The 23,310-nt window shown below is 36.9% G+C and overlaps 2 protein-coding genes across 3 annotated transcripts in view; both read right to left on the reverse strand.

The window, feature by feature from the left end:
- Window positions 1-2,116: 2,116 nt before the first annotated feature.
- Window positions 2,117-14,356, reverse strand: LOC6569836 (mucin-5AC). Its single transcript, XM_032741707.2, has 3 exons — window positions 14,074-14,356; window positions 4,788-6,573; window positions 2,117-3,233 (listed from the first exon to the last, which is right to left on the reverse strand). Exons 1-3 carry the CDS (start codon window positions 14,146-14,148, stop codon window positions 2,416-2,418), a joined length of 2,679 nt encoding a protein of 892 aa, XP_032597598.1. The 5' UTR covers window positions 14,149-14,356; the 3' UTR covers window positions 2,117-2,415.
- An 8,635-nt stretch (window positions 14,357-22,991) lies between these two features.
- Window positions 22,992-23,310, reverse strand: part of LOC6569835 (serine-rich adhesin for platelets) — a 29,337-nt gene continuing 29,018 nt past the window's right edge. Inside the window, exon 10 of one of the 2 annotated variants that reach the window (XM_032741702.2) lies at window positions 22,992-23,126. In XM_032741702.2, coding sequence (XP_032597593.1) covers window positions 23,084-23,126 — 43 coding nt within the window. In that variant the 3' untranslated portion in view covers window positions 22,992-23,083. The remainder of the gene's footprint in view (window positions 23,127-23,310) is intronic. The other variant, XM_043214839.1, reaches the window with a different exon arrangement.

Raw genomic sequence — 23,310 nt, forward strand, 5'->3', positions numbered from 1 at the left:
GCTAAACAACGTTTCATACTTGATTTAAATAAGAAACTCTCAAATTATTTTTGCAAGTGTAGCTGCAACAGTATGTTAATATAACCAGTTCCTTTTAATGTGTCCATCATTGAGAAATTATAAAGAATTATGATTTTAAAATTTTATTCTGGTCTATACAAATTTAAGCTTGATGGAAATGCGCTAATTATTTCTGCAAGTGTAGCTGCAACGGTATATAACTATAACCAGTTCCTTTCTAGATGTCCATCAGGCAGCTGACCGCAGAGGGCACGGCAACAACAACAACAACAACAACAACAGCAACAGCAACAACAGCATCTGCCACAGCATCAGCAGCACCATTTTAACTCCTCTGAGTTCTGCCTTCGTTTCAGTGTCTGGCCAGGCATTTTCGCATTAAGATCTGAATGCGGCACATTCTCTTTTGGCCAAGTTTATGGGCCCAGCAGTATTTTACACACACACTGGTTAATATTGCTGGAGCATTGGGTGCTTCTGATTGCTGGCCAACGATAAGATGACATACCAAAGCTGGTCTTCAGCTCCACTTGGGCCATACTTATTTATAAATAGCGCATCGGTTCGCTTGGCGCATGCAATCAGTGGTGGAAACTGTTGTGCTTTGTGGCAATACCCAATTCCCAATGCCCCAATACCCATTCCCCATTACCCATTCCCCAATCTCCATTCGGATGCAATAAAAACCAAATGACGACACGCAGACGCCAAATATGCTCCGACCGCAAGCAAGGTCGTTCCAGACGACCTTCAGATTGTATTTTTACAGTTTTAGCTGAGGAGGAGATCCTCTGCTGCCCTGCATTTATTACCAGCAACATCATAATGATAGTCAATATCATCATCATTACAGATCAGTTAACGAGCACATTTTAGTCGTGGCCCTTAATTGACTGACCAAATGCTTCTCTCTCTCTACGACAATGTCAATGCAACAAAAGTCTCGACTCAGATTCAGACTCCGACTCAGACAGACTTTTGTTCTCCTGTTTCCGCATTTCACTGTCTCCACAATCACATTTTTATTCTCATTCTCTTTCCCATTGTTGTTGTTTGTGCATCCCTTTGTGCCACTTGTTGATATCAATTAAAGTTTAATGATATTGTCGTGAGTGTCAGTTACCAGATGGGCCCCCTTGCTGGCATGTTTTTAATCAATTTTAAGTGGCTATTTACATTGGGTTACCAGTTTGCCAGCTTGCCTTTTTTCAGTTTTGCCCCTTTCATTTATTATTGCGACTAGTTTTCAGTTTAGTTCAGTTATTTTTTATTATTAATTTACTCGATTTGTCACTTTTTGTTGTTGTTGTATATATTCACATTACAAGTTCACTTAGTCTCTAATTAGGATAGGAATTTATGCATTTATGGTGCCTACGTGCTTTTGGGCCAAAAAGAAAAACAAACAAAAATATGGATTTAACTTGGCCAAGTTTGTTTGTATGAGTAAATTATGGCAAGTTGCTAGGTAAAAATTTTGCTGCTCATTTCAGTTAAGTTTATAATTTAAATTAGTTTATATATTAAATTACAATACCAACAACTACAATAAATTAATTAAAACATTAACTAAACATTAAAACAAATTCGTTTAAGCATACAAACACAGACACACGCATACACACACACAATACACACACACGCACACACACACACAGATTAGGATTAAAGTAGGATAGAAATAGTTTTGTGGCCGTGGGTGGACAATCTAACTATGAGTACTTAACTCAACTCAACTCTAAATGACATTAGCTGAAAACTAAAATTGCCTGTCAAATGTTAATCAACTGTTAAATAGGAGCTTGCGAAAGCTTCTACGAAAAGCTTAGAACTTTAATAATACTATGCAAGCAAATGAAAGCCGCTTGCCATCTTCCTGCGAGCTTTGTGGAAGCAAGTTGTTGCCTTCCGCTTGCCGATGACTAACTGCTGAAAGTTCATAAGTGTCAAAAGATATCAATTCAGGTTTTCAGCTCGACTAATTCCATAAGTCTTTCAGCATGTCAGCACAGGTTGTGCGATTAATTACGGGAAAACGATATCAGTTTAAGCTGACAGTTTCTCTGAAAGCACAAATCAAAAAAAAAAAAACGCTTCACTTGCTTTGAATATTTTTTTTGCCTTTTCATTTGCATTCTCGAATGATTAATCTCTTGGTGCAATGTCAGTTTTCAGCTGGTGTCATTTGTGAAGTTTTGCAAATGGAATGAAGGCTAGTTAATATTTAATTTAAGCTAGGCTAACTACAATACGACTTGGATCACATGTGTGTATGAAATAAATTGTTTGCCGCTGCAGCTGTGTGGCAAGCAGCTGGGGCAAGCTGCAGCTGGGCCAAGCTCTGTCTTGGGGCAGCTGGTGACTCTGCAACTGGGCAACTAGGCAACGGGGCAACTACTTGAGCTTCAGAAATGCCAACAACGCCTTTTGTATCAAACTGCGATCAATGGTCGAATCGGCTGTGTAACGCACTCCACTCAAATTGCCATCGTTGTGATCGACAACGCCATATTCGCCAACGATGAACCCGTCATCGGTTTTCTCCTCCACGCGATATTTGCGATAGTTGCGTCCCTCCACCACATAGGCGACCTTATCCTCCTCATCTGACTCATCAGCAGCAGCAGAAGCAGAAGCAGCAGTGGAGCCACCACGACCTGTAACAACAGCAGCAGCAGAGTCGTCTTCATCATCGTCATCATCATAGTCGTTGGCATTTGCTTTGCCGCTGTAAACCACCGAGCCACGTCCCCGGTCTATGCCACGATTACGACCACGTTGCATTGTTGTTGTTGTGGCTGTTGCAGTTGTTGTAGTCGCTGGACTGGCTGGCGTTGTTGCTGTGACCAATGCTGCTGCTGCACCAACACCCTGCTGCTGCTGCAGTCCATGGGCTCGTCCGTTTGTCATCACACTTACGGACTCTTCAATTTCGTAATTCTGCTCGGGGGTCGGTGTATATAGCTCGGCGCGTTCAGTTGTAAAGTGTGGCAATATGGCTGAGGAGGAGGCACCACCAACAGCAGTAGCCGCAGCAGCCGCAGCAGAGGACGAGGATGATGAGCTGCTCGAGCTGGAACTGTATGAATAGGCGCTATTGCCGGATGCTGTTGCTGGCGATCCATGATAATGATGTTGATGCTGTTGTTGTTGTTGTTGTTGCTGTTGCTGTTGTTGGTGGTGTGCAAATTTGGAAACACACTTGACTAGATCTATTACAAGAGAGAAGAGAGAACAGAAAGAGAGAGAGAGAGAGAGAAGTATTTGATAAGTTCAAGATTTTTTTAAGTTGAGAGTGCGTTGTCGTTGCTAGTTTTGTCTTCCAGTTGCAAGCTAAAAGTTGCTATACACTAAGAAAAAATCCCACTGAGATAATATAATATTTTGCTTTTAAATTTCTAGCAATATTTTCCGCTATTAAGAAATGAATTTAAAAAAGGAGAAGTGCAAAAAATCCTCTTTGGAACTTATTCATTCTAAAATTCAGGAACAAGTTATCAAATTGAATGGCTCAGCTTTTCTCAGCGATTTTTTTTCTTAAGTGCAGTTTTTTCTTGTAGTTACAAGCCTAAAGTTGCAGTTACTAGATTATAGTTTCATAACTTGAATGCAACTGAAATCTCTAGCTGAGAGTAGCCTATGATAAGTTTGGAGATTAGCCAAGTTAAGTGTATATTGTCTCGGCTTATTACACTGTGCTGCAGACCTAAATACAGACTTAAGCCAGCTTGCCCTTAATTCCACCCCAAAACCCAATTAAAATGAGCACAGACAGAAAGAGTCAAATAAAGAGAAAGCTCCGTTTGATTATCTCAGTATTAGTTAGCTTAGATCTGCCAGCAACAAGAAGCGAGTTAATTAAAGATAATGAAAGTTGAAAGTATATTTACCAACTATCTTTAATTACAGATTTAGAACTTAAGTCCAAGCCAAACTACATTGATTTGACAGCAAGCGAGAATCATATAATGAATTCAACTTTTCAGCAGTCTTAAAACTAAAGCTAAGTTTTATTTAATTACAGGCGAAAATCATTTGATTAGTAAATAAGTCTGAAGAAAGCATAAATTAATAAATTAAAGATAAAGAACATTAAAACTCCGCTCTGCTGTTATCTGTAATTAAAGATTTACAATTTAAGTCCAGCAATTTACAACTTAAGTCAGCTTTAATTAGATTAATATATAAAGATGATGAAATGCAAAACTGCAAGATATGCCAGCAACAAGAAGCAATTCATAACTCTCTCTGCTGATTTCTTTAATTAAAGTCTTACACTTTAAGTGCAAGCCAAACCGCATTGATTTGACAGCAGCGAGAAGCAAGTGATAAGTTCAAGATTAGTCTTTCCACTTTTTCAGCTAACTTTAAGCTAGAGTTAACTTGCCTTTAACTACAGATTCCCACTAATTGTGACAACAACCGAGAAGCATTTGATGAGTTCAAGTTTGGACTTGCAACTTTTCAGGCAACTTGTGGCTAGCGTTAAGTTGTCTTTAATTACAGATGCCAAGCGAGAAGCATTTGATAAATTCATGATGAGTGAAGTGTGCGCTGCCTCTTCTCTAACTAATTGCAGTGCACTGTGCCAGTCTGATAGATTGGGTTAAATTGCAGGGTCTGCAATTAGAGCTTCATAATTTGAGAGACGCCCACTTAAAGAGTGTTGTTTACCAAGGCGCAAAAGCCTATAACTTTGTAGTACAGTGTAATTTGTGTGTTGATTTTTCTTCTCTTGGTTGTTTTTTGTTTGGGCAAAGACTCACCTCGGTTGTTGGGCAATCCTTTGGCATTTTGATTAGAATGTTGAAGCGACAGTGATGAATGCTGCCGTTGCTGTTGTTGTTGCTCCCAACATGGACGATGATGTTGCTGCTGGTAGTCGCTTGGACTTGGACTCTTTGATAAAATTGGCTGCGGTGCATTCAATAAATCATAAGGTAATTTATCCAAATTGAAGAGTACGCGACGCTGTTGTTGTTGTTGCTGATGTTGATGTTGTTGTTGTTGCAAACGATGATTATGAGCGTTATGATAATGTTGCTGCCAAGTGCTTGGCCTGCTGGTTGTTACTGTTTGGCTTGCCATGGATCTGCTTGTTGTCTTTCCTGTTGTTGTTGTTGCTGTGGCCGCTGCTGCTGTTGTTGTTGCTGCTGTTGTTGTTGTTGTTGTTGTGGTTTGAGCCTCACCGAATGCAATCCGCGACACAATTGCTGGTCGACGCGAGGGCAAAAAGGTGCTTGGGGCAGAGCCCGGTGGCACAGTTGTTGCTGCTGTTGCTGCCGCTGCTGTTGTTGCTGCCACAATTGCGGCCGTTGTTGTTTTTATTGTTGTTGTTGTTGTTGTGGGTGAACTGGTCGTGCTGAGCGGACTGTGTCCAAAACCAGTGCCAGTTGGCCAGTAGGTCTTTGCTGGCTCACCATAAACCTTAGCGGGCTGCGAATAAACTTTCGCTGGCTCCGAATAAAATTTCGAGGGTTGCCCATACACTTTCGATGGCTCCGAATACACTTTCTCCACCTGGCCATACATTTTTGCTGGCTCGGAGTAGACCTTCGCCGGCTCCGAATAGTATTTCGAGGGCACACTGTACATTTTCGATGGTATCGAATAGAATTTTGATGGCTCCGACGCAATTCGAGCCATGGGCTTTAAACTATCACTGACATTGCGTTGTGCCTCGGCGAGGATGTCATCCGCAGATGATGGATGCCAATCATCCACATTCTGTGATATGGAACTGTAGGATATTGATCTTGACTGGGGGCCATGGCCGGACTTGGTGTCGTGATAGATGACCGTTTGGAATGGCAGCAATTTGTCATCGCTCTCATGAGTGTCGTTCGCAGTTGGCGATGACGTTGTCGCTGTTGCTGCTCCGCCAGCGCCGCTAGCTCGTCGAGGCGCCACCGAGCTGGAACGACTGGAGGCAGCTGCGGCGAGCAGTGGCGCCGCCAATACATTTTGTATATTCGAGGCACTATTCACGGAATCACCGTCCACATCCATTGTATCGGCAGCGAGGCGTGGCTCCGTCTCCTCAATGGAGAGTTCACTTTTGTGCGAACGATTGACGAAATCTCGGCCAGCTGCACTGGGTGCACTGCTTCGGTGAGCTATGCTCTTAAAAGCCGGTGCCTGGGTGCGACTAATGCGATTGCCACGCCGACTGGATGAACTGACGCTAACTGCCACAACCTTGACCTCATCGCTGCTGGCCTTGGGCTTTGTGGCCGATCTGGGTGCATCCTCGAGAAAGACAATTTTGCTGCCCGTTGTGACCAGCTTGACCACCTGTTTGCCCTCCTCCGCATCCATCTGCAGTTGTCCGTTCGCATTGCGATAACGGGTCTTGTGCTCCAGACTGCGTGCCCGACCGGAACCGGGTCGAACCAGATCGTATTCCTCATCGCTGTGCAGGCTGCGCTGTTGTTCGTCATGGTCCAGAAACAGTTTGAGAAACTCATTGCCCGCAATGAGCTCACTCTGTCGAGCGGGAGCGGGTGCTGGGGCAGGAACAGGGGCTGGCCGCGTAAAGTTGCAGCACAACATCTGAAATGTACAGAATGAAAATGATTAAGCTTGTGTTCGTGTCAAATGCCTGGCAAATATTATCCCTCAATGCGATTTTTATGCAAATGTAGCAAATGATGCATTTACAATATAAGCACACTCAGCGAAAACGCTGTTCTAAATTTAAGTGCAAGCAGAATGCAATTGATGTCACGAATTGACAAAAGCACCTATTTGATATAATCAAATAAATAATTATCTTATTGCAAGAGATTTATTTCGTACCCCGATCTCACAATCAGTTTTTTTCTGGATTTTGAAAACTTCTTAGTTTTCTGATGTAGGATTTTCCATCAAGTCAAATCTTAACTTATCCCGGAACAAACCTATATTCGTTTGCACTTAATCGACTATATAATTTCTCTGAGTGTACAGCTTATCGGCGCGCATATCTATTTTAATGAATTTGCGTAATTGAATCATTATTCGTTTTCGCAGCAATATCTTCATGGCAATTCTCGATATGCATAAGTCATGCTCGGCAGTTAACTAAATGACATTTGAATAATATTGTATTGGGTCTATTAAGACATCGTTGGAATGCAGCGGCTGCTTTTGAAGTGAGGCTTGTGCCTCTTGTGGAGTGTGTTGCATGTTTCGAACCTTGTCAGTGTCATAATTAACTGACAAATGCTGCTATGTTGAAGTGGGTGCTAAGTGGCAGATAATGCTGCTGAATACATTAAACTCCATGTTTATTTAAATTATGAAAAATATCTGTATCTTAAAGTTCTCTTGTAGCTCTTAAGTATATTATTGCATAACATATTTAATTAATGCCCTCATTCCGACATTATCAGAAAAAACTCACTTTCTTTCTTAAAAAGCTCTTAAATTAATTCATTCGCTAAATGCATTAAAAGTAGAGTTAATTACAAAAGAAGCCTGACTCATCTTCAGAGTCTGACTAAAAATAGACTTTCATTCCGCAAAATGATGACAACGTGAAACTGGTTGCTAAGGATACAGAATAAAGTTGTGTCAGATATGCAAAGCGAAAGTTATTAGCTCATAATTATTCAATTTCTGAGCAAATTTAACAATCTAGCATTGACCTTCCCTATTCAATGTGTTTTCAATGTGTGCTAGGCATAAATCAAATCAATGCTAAGCAAAAGTAACGCCCCTCTTTAACTCGAAACGCCTCGAAAAAAAATAAACAAAAGACTTAGGACACGAACTTGCCCTGCACAGATTGGCACACAAAAAAAACAACACAAAAACAATATATTTATTGCATTTTGCAAAATCAGCATTACTAATTGTAATCGAGATAAACCACATAAAACACTTCTATGGCTAATAAAAATAAAAAGCCAAAGCGAATGGAAAGGCGTAAATTGAAATTGAAAATAGCAGTAAAAAAAACCATAAACAATTTCGATATACATATATATATATATATATATATATATATATTATACATATATTTTTTTTCTGCATGCAGATCAATTTATAATATAATAACATAATTATATATAAAAAAAATGGTATATGTATATAAAATAAATAGGCGACAGCAGCAACAACAACATCCGGCAGCTTTTCGAGCATAAATGCAAACAGCTTGACAGCGCAGCGATGTGCAACAACAACTAAAACAACAATTGGAGTTGAGTGGGCGCCGATTGCTTGGCGACTGTCGCCTGTCGCTATTTTTGTTGTTATTGTTTTAAGCTTTAACATTTGTAGATCATATTTAAGCGATTCAATCTAACAATTGTTGGCAGCAACAAAAACACCTTCGCACATATGCTAAAATTACAGAGTAAGGCGCAGGCACAGGCGCAAGCAGCAAAATGGGCGACTGGCCAGTTAGTCAGTTAGCCACTTACTTATAGCCAAGTTAACAGTCGGCGTGGCGTGGTTAGTCACCAGTGAGCCGGCTCGCCTTGCCTTTTATGTCTAAAATTGCAGAAGTAACAGCCCAGCTGAGCATTTAACATTGACACACAAATCGCCAACCAAGTTAATAACAATGCGACCACGCTTAGAACAATGCACCCAGAAGGGCTATCAAAAAAATACTATGTATAAGTATAATGTCACATATATTTGGTTACCCCCCTGCTGTGATATGTACGTTCTAAAAAAAAGAATGCTAGAAAGACAACTTGTTGTTGTTGCGACATTCCTTTCCATTGTGGCAAGTTACTTGAACCGAGTGGTCAGTGCCACCACCTTTGCCGCGTTCTTTAATGAATGAAAAACTGCGTTTGGCAGCCAAAAATAGACGGAGCAATTATTAAGGCTTAATCTTGATTGATTTATCAGCGCTGTGAATGCTAATCCTGTTAGACATTCTTTTGCACTTAGCTGGCAAACGTTCACAGTTTATCGTTTATCGCTCGCCCCTTTTTTATTATCATTCATTTATCATTCGATTGTTTGCGCCTTTCACAACAGCGTTGACAATTTTCACGGCTGTCAACTTAGCGGAAGTGTCAAGTACACTTCTTTTCTTTTCTAAATACATTTATTTTATGTATTTTTTTTTTGCGCGACTAATCAAAATGAGCGCTCAAATTGGCCTTTTGAAATTCTAAACGTTTTGAGCAAATTCAGCTGCTGCTGCTGGCGGGTGGAACTCATTGAGATATATCCGCCTTAGCGAAATCAAAAGACCTGTTGTTGTTATCCATCGAACAATTAAGCAATAATCACGCCTTAATGAACGCTCTCAGTGTACTCCAGTCCAGCTCAATTGCCTTTCAAGTGCCGCTTCAGAAACTTCAAATTTAATTAGCAACGAGCATCCACAAATGAAAACAAGTATGAGTGATCTAATCGGGCGAGTGTTCGAATTGAAGTTACCCTATAACCAAGTCATTGATTTTTCAATTTATATAAAAAAAACATGAGTGAACGATAATATAATAAAAATTGTGGATTTTACTATAATTTAATATTTAAATGGTACATCAATATTTGCCGTTAGGTAAAACGGTAGATTCATATTGCAAGGTTATATTATTAATATTGTGGCATTGATAGCAACAAATGATCCATTGATACTGAGGGATTATTTCTTTATTATCGATATTTGGCTAAAGGAAGAAGTTAAAGAATAAAATGAAGTTACCTTCTGAAAATGATAGCTTTTATTTAAAGTCCCCAATTATTACAATTTTTGAGTTCGGCTTGTGCATATTTTTTTTATTTATTTATCTTTGTGTTCGTCTCGTTTCTGTTAATTTTGATCAAGAACATACGTAAATCACATCAGTTTAGGGCTAATTTCATCCGCCTGGTACATTGATTTACACAACTTCAGCCTAACCTAAGCTTACCCTTTATTTTAAGTGGCTACAGGGTATACAAATGTGAACGAGTTCTCTTATGTGCTCTGGAATTTTATTATGCTGCTCCCCTTTATCTGCTTCGTCTTCTTCTTATTTATGTTATTTGATTTTATTCAAATTCAATTGCGTTTCGCTTTCAATTTCAATTTGCGTTAAGTTTTTGTTGCACACTAAAAAGTTGAGCTAATCAATTAGGCGTCTCCTCATGATTGATGTGACCAAAAACAAAACACGGGATTCGATTGCATAAAACCAAATGACTCAAGACACGAACTGGCCACACACAGACCGTTTAGTGATTTGCATAGAAACGCGGAAAAAGTTGCCAGTCTATAATAATGCACAAGTTTCTTTTTATCAAATTCGTCTGGTCAACGAAAACAAAAACAAAAACAAGAATTGGCCTGCCCGAATATTTGTTGAGTGAGTTTGTGAGGCTGTGTAATGGTTGTAACTATTGTGGCCCACAGCATTTGTTGTGGGCGTTCCAGCGTTGAAAGGAGCAGCAGCAGCAGCAGCAGCAGCAGCAACAGTTGCAGTAGCAACAGCAACTGTTGTTGCCCCAATGTGAATGTGTCAGCCAAGTTTTGTGTTGCCAAGGGGCCATTGTTTAATTGCAGCCACCACCCGCTGCCTTCTCAGCTGTGCTTTGCTTTATGTTGCAATTGCCAATCCGCAACTTGCAACCCGGCACTTGCAACTGGCATCACAAATGGCTGCCATATGACTTGTCATTATCAAAAGCATCGATCTATGGCCCCCTCCCCTCCTCCCTTCCCACTACATTATAGGGCGCTCAATGCCACCAATTGCACTTATAATTTCAGTATCAGTCTCCCTCTCGCCCTCTCTCCCTCTGTAATAATAACACACATTTATTAATTACACACCATTCAAAGAACAACAACAACTTAAAACACTCCTCACTGCTACACTATTCCATATTTTATTATACTCTCTCAGAGGTATTCTTATTTGAATCATTAAACATGTAACCCATTGAAAAATACTTTTATTTTATTTATTAACAAATTATGACTTGGCATTAACTAACCTGGGCCTTCGACTCGAGATAATTATATTATTCGATTTTCAAATTAAAGTTAATTATAAATTAATGAAGAGCGATAATACTATGGACATAGTTTTCGTATAGCAGGGAGGAAAGAGACTTTAATATTTTAGACATTATATTTATATTTATATTTAATTTACTTTAAGCTTAAAAACATTTCCTGATTGAGTCTAATAGCCAAATTCCACTATAAACTTTTATTACATTCTTGTATGCAAAATAGAAATGATATTCTTTATATTATTTAAATTAGTTTCTTGTTTATTGCGTTATTTGCATAAGTGTCGTTATAGCCTGCGTTATATTTTTACTGGTTATTTTATTATACATTTCGCAAGACAAATCAAAATAATCCAATCAGCAGCTTTATTTGAAACGTTAACGACAATTCAGGCCCATAATGGAATCGCGAAATGTTAGGAATGTGAATGTGAATGTGAGGCATAGTATTGGGCATAATGGAATCGGACTATTAGAATGGACCGGATACAAAAACGATTTCTTTTTAGCAATTTAACCAAAAGCCGAAAAATGTCGGAAGCACCGAAATATGAATAACACATAAAATAGAGCTCGTTTTTGTTTGTATTTACAAATCGTAAATTTTCGAAAAATTCTCAAATTCATTAAATTTTTGTTTAATTATTCACTTTGAATTTTATTTCAAATTAAATAAAAAAATTAAGAGAAAAACATTCAAATCTTAATATTATATGTGTATATATTGCAATTGCAGTTATAATGTTATATGTAGGGGTATTATAATATATATTTATAATATACATATATGTAAGGGTATTAGATGTTCGTGAGCTTGTCAATAGATGTTCTTGCTAGTTTCTGTTGTAGTTCTGGTAATCGTCATATGCATACCAGTCCAGATATGTGTACTACATACAGACACACACTCATTAAATTTGAAAGAAAAGCTGACGTTGACTTTAGAATGTTGCTGCACCACGCGATGTACCCCCCCCCCCCCTCGCCTTCTCCACCCTTTGCAGCCGCCCGTCCTCAATCAAAGTCCCGCCCGCTGCGCATAATTTGCAAATTGCAAGCGTCATCGACGGCGACTGCCGTTTCTCAGTTTCTCAGTTTTTCAGTTTTTTTCAGTTTCTTTTCTCAGTTTTGAGTTTTTTATTTAGTTTTTCATTTAAAGTTTTCAGTTTCGCATAACCGCTCGCAAATCGCGTGCAATTATTTAACGTGGCTTTTGCGGCTGTTAAGTTGGTTTTAGCCAACTTTATTTCGGTTTACCTTCATCATAGTCAGCTGGCGCTTTTGTGTCAATTACTGTTGCTAGCGCTTATTGCCAGTATCCAGTCCAATGCAGTCTCAACAAAACATTAGCATTAACCAACTGGGCACAAATTAATAATAAAAAAAGAGAAAAATGCACTCGCCAGCATTGTGGATGATGATGATGATTTGGGCCAATAAACACACACACTCAAACAAACACAGGCAATAAGCCGACACCATTACCCCCCATAGCAATTAATCCATTTATTTCACATATTGGCCAAGTGAACGATTGAACGGATTGAACGGATTGAACGGATTGAGCATGGCATAGTTGCAACTACAACTTTAAATTTAACTGCAATTTTATGAGCTGGCTTAATGGCCATTGCAAAGGGGACTGTGTGTTAGTCACGTTAACTCAAGGGTTGGCCAATACCAATCGATTTGTTGGGCTTTACTAACTATATATATGCATACACATATGTTATATATATATATGTATGTGCTCCCGCATAAACAGAAATTCCCATGCGTAATAAATCATTCCGCAAAGTCAGACAACTCGCATAACATCATCCATCTATCTAAAGTTCAATGCCGACAATTCAAATATGAAGCCAACAAAAACGAGTTGAATTGCTAACAATTCTGCACATTTATATACCATATATACTATATATGCTTAGGCGCTGTTAGCATCTGACAAATTAAGGATGTACAGTAATTAATTATAGAAGAATTGTAGAAATCGGAGCGCCAGTTATTTGATAGTTGAAATGTGAAATACATTTTTGGCACAGACTGTGAAAAATTTGATATAAGCTGTCAAATTAGTTGAATTGATTGCCAGGGCAAATATTCCAAATTATGTTTACTAATTTATTGATTGAGAAGCCAAATTAGTTGGAATAAATCTCAGGGTACATTTTTGAAATTATCTTTATTAGTTTATTGATTGAAAGGCCAAATTAGTTGAAATCATTTTCAAAGAAAATATGTAAATTTTTCTTTATAAGCTTATAAGTCAATCAGCAATGTTTATGTCTTTAATTGAAGTTTTTGCTTGTCATTAACATAAGAATAAAACACGTAGGCAGGCAATAGTCGAGATCGATCGATAACTTTTAAATACTTAGCAATTTTGCTGATCTCAGTTTTTCATATGAAAATAGGCTTTAATCTAACAAAATCTGTGTTTCTCTTCCAAATTTAACAATCAACAATATATATAAATTGGAAGGCTATATCATTAGTTTTTTTTAATTGCTATCGGAAATTGATTGTATAAATATTTGCATAATGGAGTTATGTTATTAGTTATCAATAAGAAGAAAATAACTTAGTCTGGATTAAGTTTTCAAGTACTTATATTCAAAATTTTTAGTCTTTAGCTCTTATAGACTCTGGGATCGAGTAGTCCATAAAGGCAGACAGACGGATATGGCCAAATAGACTCAACTTTTGATGCTGATCACTTTATGCTTCCTCCTGTTTGCAAAAAAAATGTTTGCACAACTTTATTATACCCATTTTTAATGGGTTCAGGGTATAATTAAAAGTTTCTGCATAAATCAGCATGAGAATAAGCTTTAAGTCCACTGAAAATGCAAATGAGTAATTGCGTGTTTTGACTTGTATTATGCTTAGCACAATTTCGCATGTTGCCAAACAGCCTCAAAATGATGCATACGATTTGCTACTGCGTGATTTGAACTTGTGACCTTTTGTTTTTGAGTGGCAATTTGACTGTCAGATTTTGATTGAAGTTCTTGAATAAACTGAATTTAATGTGCATCTATTCAACCTATTCAACTCCTTATTAAAATACAGATATTTCTATAGTTTAAGTAAACTTACCAACAGCAAAAATACCAATTTGTGATACCAGCAAAAGTGTGCCATGCCGTTCTTAATTCTGTTCAGGATTATCATCCACCTTGACAAAAGCTCCACTTTATTTTTCAGCAATTTTCAATAAGTGCTTTCGATTTGTGAGTCTTGTTCCTTCCAACTTCGACTTCTGAATGAAGCTCACTTTCTTTGCGTCAAGTGAAGTGATTCATTTGGCCCCTGATCTTATCTGCAGTTGAATCATGCTGAAAGTGCCACAAATACTCCAGGGTCACTTCTTAGTCTCTGCCTCTTTGTTCCTCTGTTTTCAGTGATGTGCTTCAGTTTTGGTTCGGTGTGACTTTTTTATCTCTGCAATTAAAAAAAACAGAAGCCAGCAATTAAGCAGTGTGTTCATCCCAAAAGAAAGATAAATATGCGGCGCTCAAAAGTCAAAGAGGGACTTTGGAGTGCTCGATATGGAGATACTCTGTAGCTAGATCAAAGATTATATATTTTATATATATGTATTGGAGAGCTGAACCCGACTACTGTGTGCAGTTTGACGATTTTCTCTGGGAAAACCAATCAAGCTCAATGAAAGCTTGAGGCAATTTTCACACTAGTTTTCGATGGAATTTTGGAAAATTGGATACACAAGCTCATAAAATCAGCTTCAGTCATTGAAAATGTTTAGTTATGTAAACTGTTCAGTTGTACAACCTTCAATAATCTCTCTGCAATTAAATTTTATGCAAAAAATTCACTCCGGAAGGAAAATGGGAAGTCAAAAGTTTAATTAAATATACGCGACTGGTGGGAAACACTTTTTAATAACACTTGTAAAGATCGACATCTGCACATTTTGTATTCAGACGGACATCGAGAAACAATAATAAATCATTTATGTATTTTTTTAAGCTTTATAGTATCGCCTCCAACACATTTTCAACTTTATTTGCACAATTTTATGACATCCGTTTTACACGTTTAACTCTTTACACAGAGTATAAAAAAGTCAAGAGTATATAAATTGAGAGACCAGCCATAAATCGAGTGAATAATCGCTGGGGCACAAGAACATTAAAATATTTGTTAGGTGTCTTTTGTTATGTTTGTTGACTGCATAAATGATGCATCGTTTACAAAAGCTATTGGCTGGCATTAGCCAGGCCAAAACAAATGTATTGCGATCGGTAAAAATATGGTAAAAGACGCAGAAGAAGAAGACGAAGACGATACACTCAAATGTCAAGGTGCATTTCACACTCGAAACGAGGCATGCCAAAAAGTACAAAAAAAATATATATATAAATAAAAATACAGACATATAGAAATAAAAATATTTGAGCATTTGCAGCTAATTTTATTTCAATAGTTGCGATTTGAGTCACGGATTGGCAGTAGAATCATTGAACTTGTCTGGCGAAGTGCTGTGGTATTCAATGGGTAGAGGAGGGTGGTAACAAGTCGCAACAAGTTGCAGCAGCAAGCCCAATAATACCTGGCCAAGATGCTAAGTTATTTCCAGCGATTTCAACACATTTATAATTAATGACAAATATTTTTGATAGCCACAACAATTGGCATGTCATTGAAGCTGGCTTGCCAGCGCTTGTTGTGTATGGTATGTGTATTGTCTGTTTTGTGGCCCAAAGTCTTCAGCTAGAGGCGCACATTAGCCTTTAGCATGATTTTATAGCACCCTTTATGCAAAGAGTTTTAATTTAATTAGAGCCTCTAAGTAATTAGCAGGCATTTCCGCCAAGCCAAATGTGTAATTAAGCCTTAAAATCACCAACATCTAAACTAACAAAATCTACTAAAAAGCGTTATTGTTGGTTAAACATTTTAGCCAGCTCCGCAAAACCAGTTCTAATTCTTATCAAGACTTCTTCACAGGCCATATAATTACTCAGAGTCGCAGAGCGTTCAATGGCTTTTAATTATCCAGGAATTTGTCTATGTGTGTGTGTGTGTGTGCTGACTGCTAAACAAAACAAAATAAAGCAAAACAATGCACAGTTTGTGTTTATGGCCACCAAAATTCAGCTCATTAAAAATGAAAGTTTCTTGACCAAAAAAAAAAAAAACAAACAAACAGCGCCAAGCTTGGCTCATTAATTAACCAAGAGAGAACCACAAAACTAATAGTTATGTAAATTCTTTTGCAGAAAAAAAGACTGGAGAATTCTATACGAGTACAAAACTCGAACAAAACTCATATATCTTGAATGTTATTCGTAGAAATTCCAGCTCGCTTTAGCTTAGGGTTTTTCGCTGAGTGTACTCGTCGTGTCTTTCAGCTGATACTTCTAGTTTTTCTTGGCTTCTCTTGTCGGGCAGCTTCTGACGCATTTCTTCTTAATTTTTTATATTTTTGTTGTTATCTTTGACAGCTAGACAAACTACTTTTTTTTAGTTGCTGCTGCCGATTCTGACTTATGTAACTGATACTCAGTTTAGTAAAGAAAAGTAAAAGTGCCTAACATATCTCGAATGTAAAGGTCGTTGTTATCTAGAAACCAGCAAACTCAGACCTGTATGTGTATGTGTGTGTGTGTGTGTTTGTGTGTGTGTTTGGGTGTGTGTTTGTGTGTGTGTGTATGTATTATCTACACTTACTAAACTGGCCAGTTCGGTTTCGAAAAGCTGCACCCATATCAAAGACCCACAAACGGAACCAGCAATAGTCAGCCAAGTCAGCTGTAAACGTTACTTGAGTTGTGGCCAAAAAATAAAAAAAAATTGTATGCAATAAGTGCCTTGCAATAAACTTAAATTCAACTCAATTGAACTTTAAGTAAATATATTGAATTGGTATGGAAAAGTTGAGAATTCTAGAATTATTTAAGTTTACAGAAAATGTGTATTTCTTGTAAAACACAGCTAAAGCTGAGGCTGACATTTTTTTAATTTTAAGCAAAGAAGGCTTTGCCATATACTTAAATTCAACTCAAGTGAACCTTAAAAAATATTATGAATTTGTATGAAAAAGTAGAGAATTCCAGATTTATTTAAGTTCACAAAAATTGTGTATTTATTATAACTGAATGAATAAATGAATGGTGATTAGATGACAAATCAAAATTGTGTGTAAAACTCACACTGCTAATTTGAATTTTAGCAAAAATTCCAAATTAATGGTATTCAAAAACTGCTTTAACATGTCACATTTTTATACCTAATCTGACAGCGTTAACGATTAAAAAATAACTTAAAGTATTATAAGCTTTAGAGAGAAAGAAGAAGCTGTGGGAATGTGGGGGATATAGGAAGAATTTAATATTTTCTGAATTCTTTGCCACTTTTTATTGACAAAGACTGATCAACTGACCCAATTCCATATTATCCGCTTCAACTCAAGCAGCCAGATTAATCTAATCCTAAACTAAGAAAAAACAATCAATCCGATATGAGAATGTTGTGGGAGTGGACAATTTGTGAAGTTCATTTATTATTTGAAATATTTTATTGGCAGTGTGTGTAAAAAAAGATATATATGTCTATGTCAACTGGGCAATGGCACTTGAAGTTGGTGTTGGATTTGGTCTTGCTCTTGATATTGGACTTGGCAGTTGCAATTGCAAATGCAATTGCAGTTGAAGTTGGTTAGTTGGCCCGTTTACTTGACTCGTGAATGCCCATTGGCGTCAAAATTCGCACAGTTAATATATAAATTAGAATGCTAATCGATATGGTTACGCCCAGAAAAAAAAGTGGACGATAGACAATCGATATGAGCTTGTATGTGGGTACAATAGAATGCTGGCTAACTGAATTCCGGTTAATAAACTTGATTTAAAACCAGAAGTGAGCTGACAAGCTGTGCGAAATAAATTGCTACTAAGTATGACTCTATAAAATACATAAATAAAGTGTGTAACAAATGGGTCGCCAAGACGTGGAATCAACTCCGTGCGTGTGTGTGAGTTGAGTACCACGACTACTATTTCTTTGGTGACAAATTGTCGAAACATGCTCTCGAAACAATGGACAAAATCACACGCGACGAAGCGGCAGCCACCACAACAACAGCAACATTAAATAACAACAATAAATACCAATTGCAATTCATTGACAATTGACGCAAGCCAGTTGAGGGACGGGCAAGGCTCAAAGCCAAGCCAAAACCAGCCAAATCAAGCCAAGGGAGAGGCCAACGCGGCGTATGCGCTTTTTTATATATGTATAGACATATATATACATATATATTTTTTTTTTTTTTGTCAGCCAAGCAGACTGCCAAATAATAATCACAGAAGCACGAGCAAAAGTATAGCAAAGTTAAACAAACGACCGCGACCATTAAATTGTTTTTATTTCCATGGAATTTCTTAAGAGTTTATTGCACTTTTGCATATACCCTGTAACTAATTGAAAATGTCCTAATCAGTGTATAATCAAGCTGAGCAATACATTTTTTTGCTGAGTTATATTTATTTCACATCTTTTTATTCAATTATCGTCTCATTATTTTCAGAAGCCTTTTGTAGTCAGTTGCTAAGTGTGTTATGAATATCGGATATGGTAAACGATTTCTATCAATTTTATAATGACTAGAATATTTTTGGATACTTTCCCATTCTAGGATTATCTTTTAATTTGCTTTAATTTATTTGAGTGTTGGCCCTTTCTTTCCTGATAATAAGAACAAATTCTTTTGATTGTTGAATTTTTTTAATTATCAATCATTTGACATATTTTAGAGAAAATATTTCTGAATATAGAAAACATTCCGTTAAATTCTTATGTAATTTTAATTTTTAAAAAATCGTCTGGCTTTTAAAATAGCAATTTTTGGATTGCCGAAACCATTTTCTTCAATTTCATGTTACACTTATTGATCTTTTTTCCTTTTCAAAGCTAAATATTTTCCTAAATTGTTACGTATTTTTCATTTTAAATAACTTCTTGAAATTTTATGAGACACTTTCTTGAACAGCTTTCAGTCTACTTTAAGCCAAATGTACGATTTCAATCTCATTTTTGTACATCTTTAATTTATATCTAGGGACATCTTTTAGTCGCTCAATCTCGTCGGACCGGCGCCAATTCAACTAGTGTTTTATGATTATAATTATTGTCCTAAACGGGTATATGCAAGAATAGCTCGCAGCTAAAAGCAAATAGTGCAACAGGTTTTGTTGTTGTTTGTTGTTTGTTGCTGCTGCGGTTGGTGCAAAGCTGCACAAACAATTTGTTAATTTCGCTGAGCGGCGTTAATTGTTTTGGCCAAAGCGCTCTTTGCTGGTGTTTACCATAGCTCTGGGCCGTAGTCTGACGACTGCACCGCAATTAAGCTTTTAATAATCATTTGTATTAAAATCGTTGAGCGCGTTTGGCAATGGGTCCGACTGACTAACTAACTACAAAGTTAGTCTCACTGCCGTTTTGCAACTTGGCATAGAATGTGCGGCAAGAAAAAAAAGCTACAAATTACTGAAATTTATGGTATATTTATTTATTTGCTTTTTGCAATTGCTGGGCTCTCAATCAACAGCTGAAATATTAGAAAGTGCAATGATTTTGTTAAGTATAGTAAAATATTTTCGTACTTGCTTTTAACTTATTTTTCTCAAAAAGTTTCATAAAAATAATAAATTAAATGTACTCTAAATATGCCATTTTGAATGCCAAATATTTTTGTACTTGCTTTCGTTTGTTCTTGTTTTCAACGCATATATTTCATAAGAAAAATCGAATATAAATTTACAATAAATATAGCAATATATAAATATTTTCAAACTGGTTTTCGTTGGTTATTTTTTATATAAAATGCGACCTTTCCTAGAACTAATTTCATAAAAATATTAATAAATACGATTTACTCTAAACCGACCTTTTTAAATATACACACAAATAGTTGGAAGCAAGTCAATAGTCAAGTCAAATTGATTTAAAAAACCCTTTTCGACCAATTACACTTAGCCATTAATTATGATCAGAAAAGATGGTAATAGATTTTTTGGGGCGTTCAAATAAACCACAAAGGAAAAAAAATACAAAATTAAATAACATGCAGCTGCAAGAAATTACAAATTACTAAATTATAGTACCATGTCGCTCAATTTGACAAGCCCTAACGTAACATCAACTTTAACTTATTTGTCCATCAAAAGGGGGGCGCAACAAACGGGGCGGACATTGCTGCAATCCACCAGGCGATGATAAGCATCTGCTCAATCAAAATTGATCTACACGCCTGTCAATCAAACAGAAGTAGGAGACAAAAGAGTTCCGAAAAACAACAACTGCCAATAGAAAAACAAAAACAAAAACAAAAATCTACTTTTCAATCGACCAATTCGATATCGATGGCTAATGCATGCTACAAAGGCTAACTGTAAAGCTACACACACACACACACACACACACACACACTTTCATCGTTGACCTTGACGCAAATCGCTGGCCATTTTTTATTTTGGATTGCCTTGTTTTTCTGCACCTTTTTGGCCGACATATTTTCAGATCACCGTTGCAGTCGCTTTTGGCTTAAACTACGGCTTAGTCGGTTTACGTTTGGGCCGTGCAGATTTAACTTAACACAATTGAAGACAAATCCACTCTATAGCCGTCAAAATGTAAGAGAGCCACAAAAAATCAACGTTAAGCAAGTCAAAAAATCTGGCGAAAAAACGTTGAGCCAAAAAAAAATGCTAAGCATAAAAAAACGCGTTTGCGCTTAAAAAAAACGTTTTGGCCAATTTGAGCCGACTTTTTTCTTTTATTTTTGGGTTTTCATGTATTAACCGTTACTTTTTTTTTTGCCCGCTGAGCTTACCAATGCACCCACCACATTTGTTGTTTTTCTCGCTGCTGTTGATATTTTTTGTAGCTCGATTTTTAATCCCGTGTTGTAGTTGTTTTTGATTTTTTTTTTTGGCTTTCTATATTGCGAGCTGTTTGTTATTGTTCTTGTTATTGTTGCTCTTGCTTTTGCTGTTGTTACTCAGTGCATTTGTTGCTAAGTCGTTTTAAATTGGAGCAATATTGGCGCGCGCCTATTTCTTTTTATGACGATATATTTATGGCCTTTTTTTAAATTTAAAATTAATTTTTTTTTACCAGTTTTGCAAATTGTTTGTTGTTACTTATGCTTTGACGTGTTTATTTCACTTAGCCGCACTCACATACATACACACATATACACAGACACACACACACTCTGAAAACTATATATTTAACTGACTTTGTCGAAATGATTGCAGTGATTTTGTTTGTAATTCTTTTTTTTTATTAATTCCCCTCGGGTTGCACGTTGCGTATACTGAATTTATGCGTAAAATTACTTCTTTTAGTACGGTCCTTAAATATGTTTTCAGCTGTGTTGTTTTGTTGTGGCCTAAAAAATGTTGGCCAGTGCCTGACAAATGACTTTCACGCGCGCCAACAACAATTACAAAAATTTATTGTTCGAGTTGCGAATTTCAATTATATATTTATCACTATATAAATATATATATATTTATAGTATTATAATTTTTTTAAATTAATTTTTTTTGCAGGTTGTGCCGTGCGTCCGTTTGGCTACAGCGTCCACAATTAACTGAATTCCCACAGCGATCAGAAAACTGATAAGTGCTTAGCTGGCTGGCTGGCTGGCTAGCGCCCAAGAAGGCTGGCTAAAAGCTCAGTAAGCCAGAGACAGAGAAACAGAGCCAGAAACAGAAACAGAGCCAGTCGCAGCCAGCGCCAAGTGCCAAGGCAACAACAACAGCAAACACCAACAACATCAGCGCACAAGAAAGGCAAAAGCACAAGTACACATACACATATAGGCACACACACACACACAGACACACTCACAGCGACAGGCAGGCAGGCAGGCAGCGCACAGTGGGCTCAGAGATCGCTTACACCCATAAATCAATCATATTTAAACTCCAAATTATTCTTTTAATATTATATAAGTTTAGTTTTTATGGCTGCTGATTCAAGTTGTGTCTCTTTTTAATATTTTCCGAATGTATTCAGTTTGCAATCAAGAAATTGTAAATTGTATATATAATACTAGGGCATTGCCAGCTAACTTAATTCTTTTAGCTTCTCAAAAAACCGTTTATTATGTTGTACATTTTTTATTTACTTTTATTACTTAATAATTTTTTGCTACGGTGGTTACTCACTTACATATTATAACCAACTCAAATGAATTCTGCCACAATTAACACAGTAAAATAAATGATAATTTTAAAATGTTTTCATGAAATACATTGAAACCGTGTGCCACTGTGCAAGGTGCTCATTTTATTTGTTTAGATTTGATGGCGTAGAACAGCAAGCAGCGAGCAGCGCAGCGCGGAGCTTAGCAGAGACAGCTTTTACGGACCAGCATCACAGTCACCCCACAAAACTCGAGATCATGAAAGAACGAGCAGTACACGTTCGTTCCACTGTCAAAAAGGCGAGCTTCGTGTCAGCTTCGTGATCGGACCAGCGATCGACCATCGGTCAACGGGCCGAACATGTGAGTGATATGAACTGCAACAGCAAGCTCGTAAACATTGATGTTAACTTGCTAACATAGCAATGTTATGATAAGCTTACATTGCGCGAGCAAACGCAAGGTTGAGCGACGTTAAGTTGGCTGCAAGAGCGCCTAAAAATTAGTGCTGTAAAATATCATAATAGAAGTTACCACCAAATTCAAAACTAGCTGCAGATTAAGTAATTCCCTATTATTTACCAAACTTGTCAACACCTTTAGGTTTATCAATAATATTTATATCTTTATTATCAAGCCATATGAATTTACAGTATTTACAAGCAATATTAAATGTGATATTATCAAAATAAATTGTAACAATTCGCTAATAATTGGGCTGAGAATGTTTTTTTTTTTTAGGTTTTTATGTTTTAATGATTTTTACTTTTTTACTTAGTGCCTAACTAGTCGTATATTGTTTGTTTAAATGATTTAACGTTCCAAAATGCACAATATATTTATATTTTTTCAGATATTTTATAGCTTATCACACAAATTAAAAGGAATTGCTGTACAATTAAGTTGAAAAAATGAAAAACTGTTGCTTCAGAACATCCAATTATCAAATTTCCCGCGACGTGTTTGTTGTCTGTTTTTTTTTTTTGGGAAAAGAGATTAAGCCATTGATTAGATGGATAGTTCTTTTGTTGTATGATGAATATGGACAACTAAGTCTAAAATGCAACTACAGTTCTAGATCTAAAGACATGTATATATATATGTATATATTACTATTAAAAAAAGTTTATAAAAAATTGCAATGGTTTCACGTT

Source organism: Drosophila grimshawi, unplaced genomic scaffold (assembly GCF_018153295.1).
Source record: "Drosophila grimshawi isolate 15287-2541.00 unplaced genomic scaffold, ASM1815329v1 contig_311, whole genome shotgun sequence".
NCBI lineage: Eukaryota > Metazoa > Arthropoda > Insecta > Diptera > Drosophilidae > Drosophila > Drosophila grimshawi.

Excerpts from the sequence above, each read along its gene's own strand:
- LOC6569836 (XM_032741707.2), bottom strand. The coding sequence starts at position 14,148 with ATGATAATCCTGAACAGAATTAAGAACGGCATGGCACACTTTTGCTGG. Across the intron at positions 6,574-14,073 it reads AATTGGTATTTTTGCTGTTG|ATGTTGTGCTGCAACTTTAC; the intron begins GTAAGTTTACTT and ends TGTACATTTCAG. Across the intron at positions 3,234-4,787 it reads AGGATTGCCCAACAACCGAG|ATCTAGTCAAGTGTGTTTCC; the intron begins GTGAGTCTTTGC and ends CTCTTGTAATAG.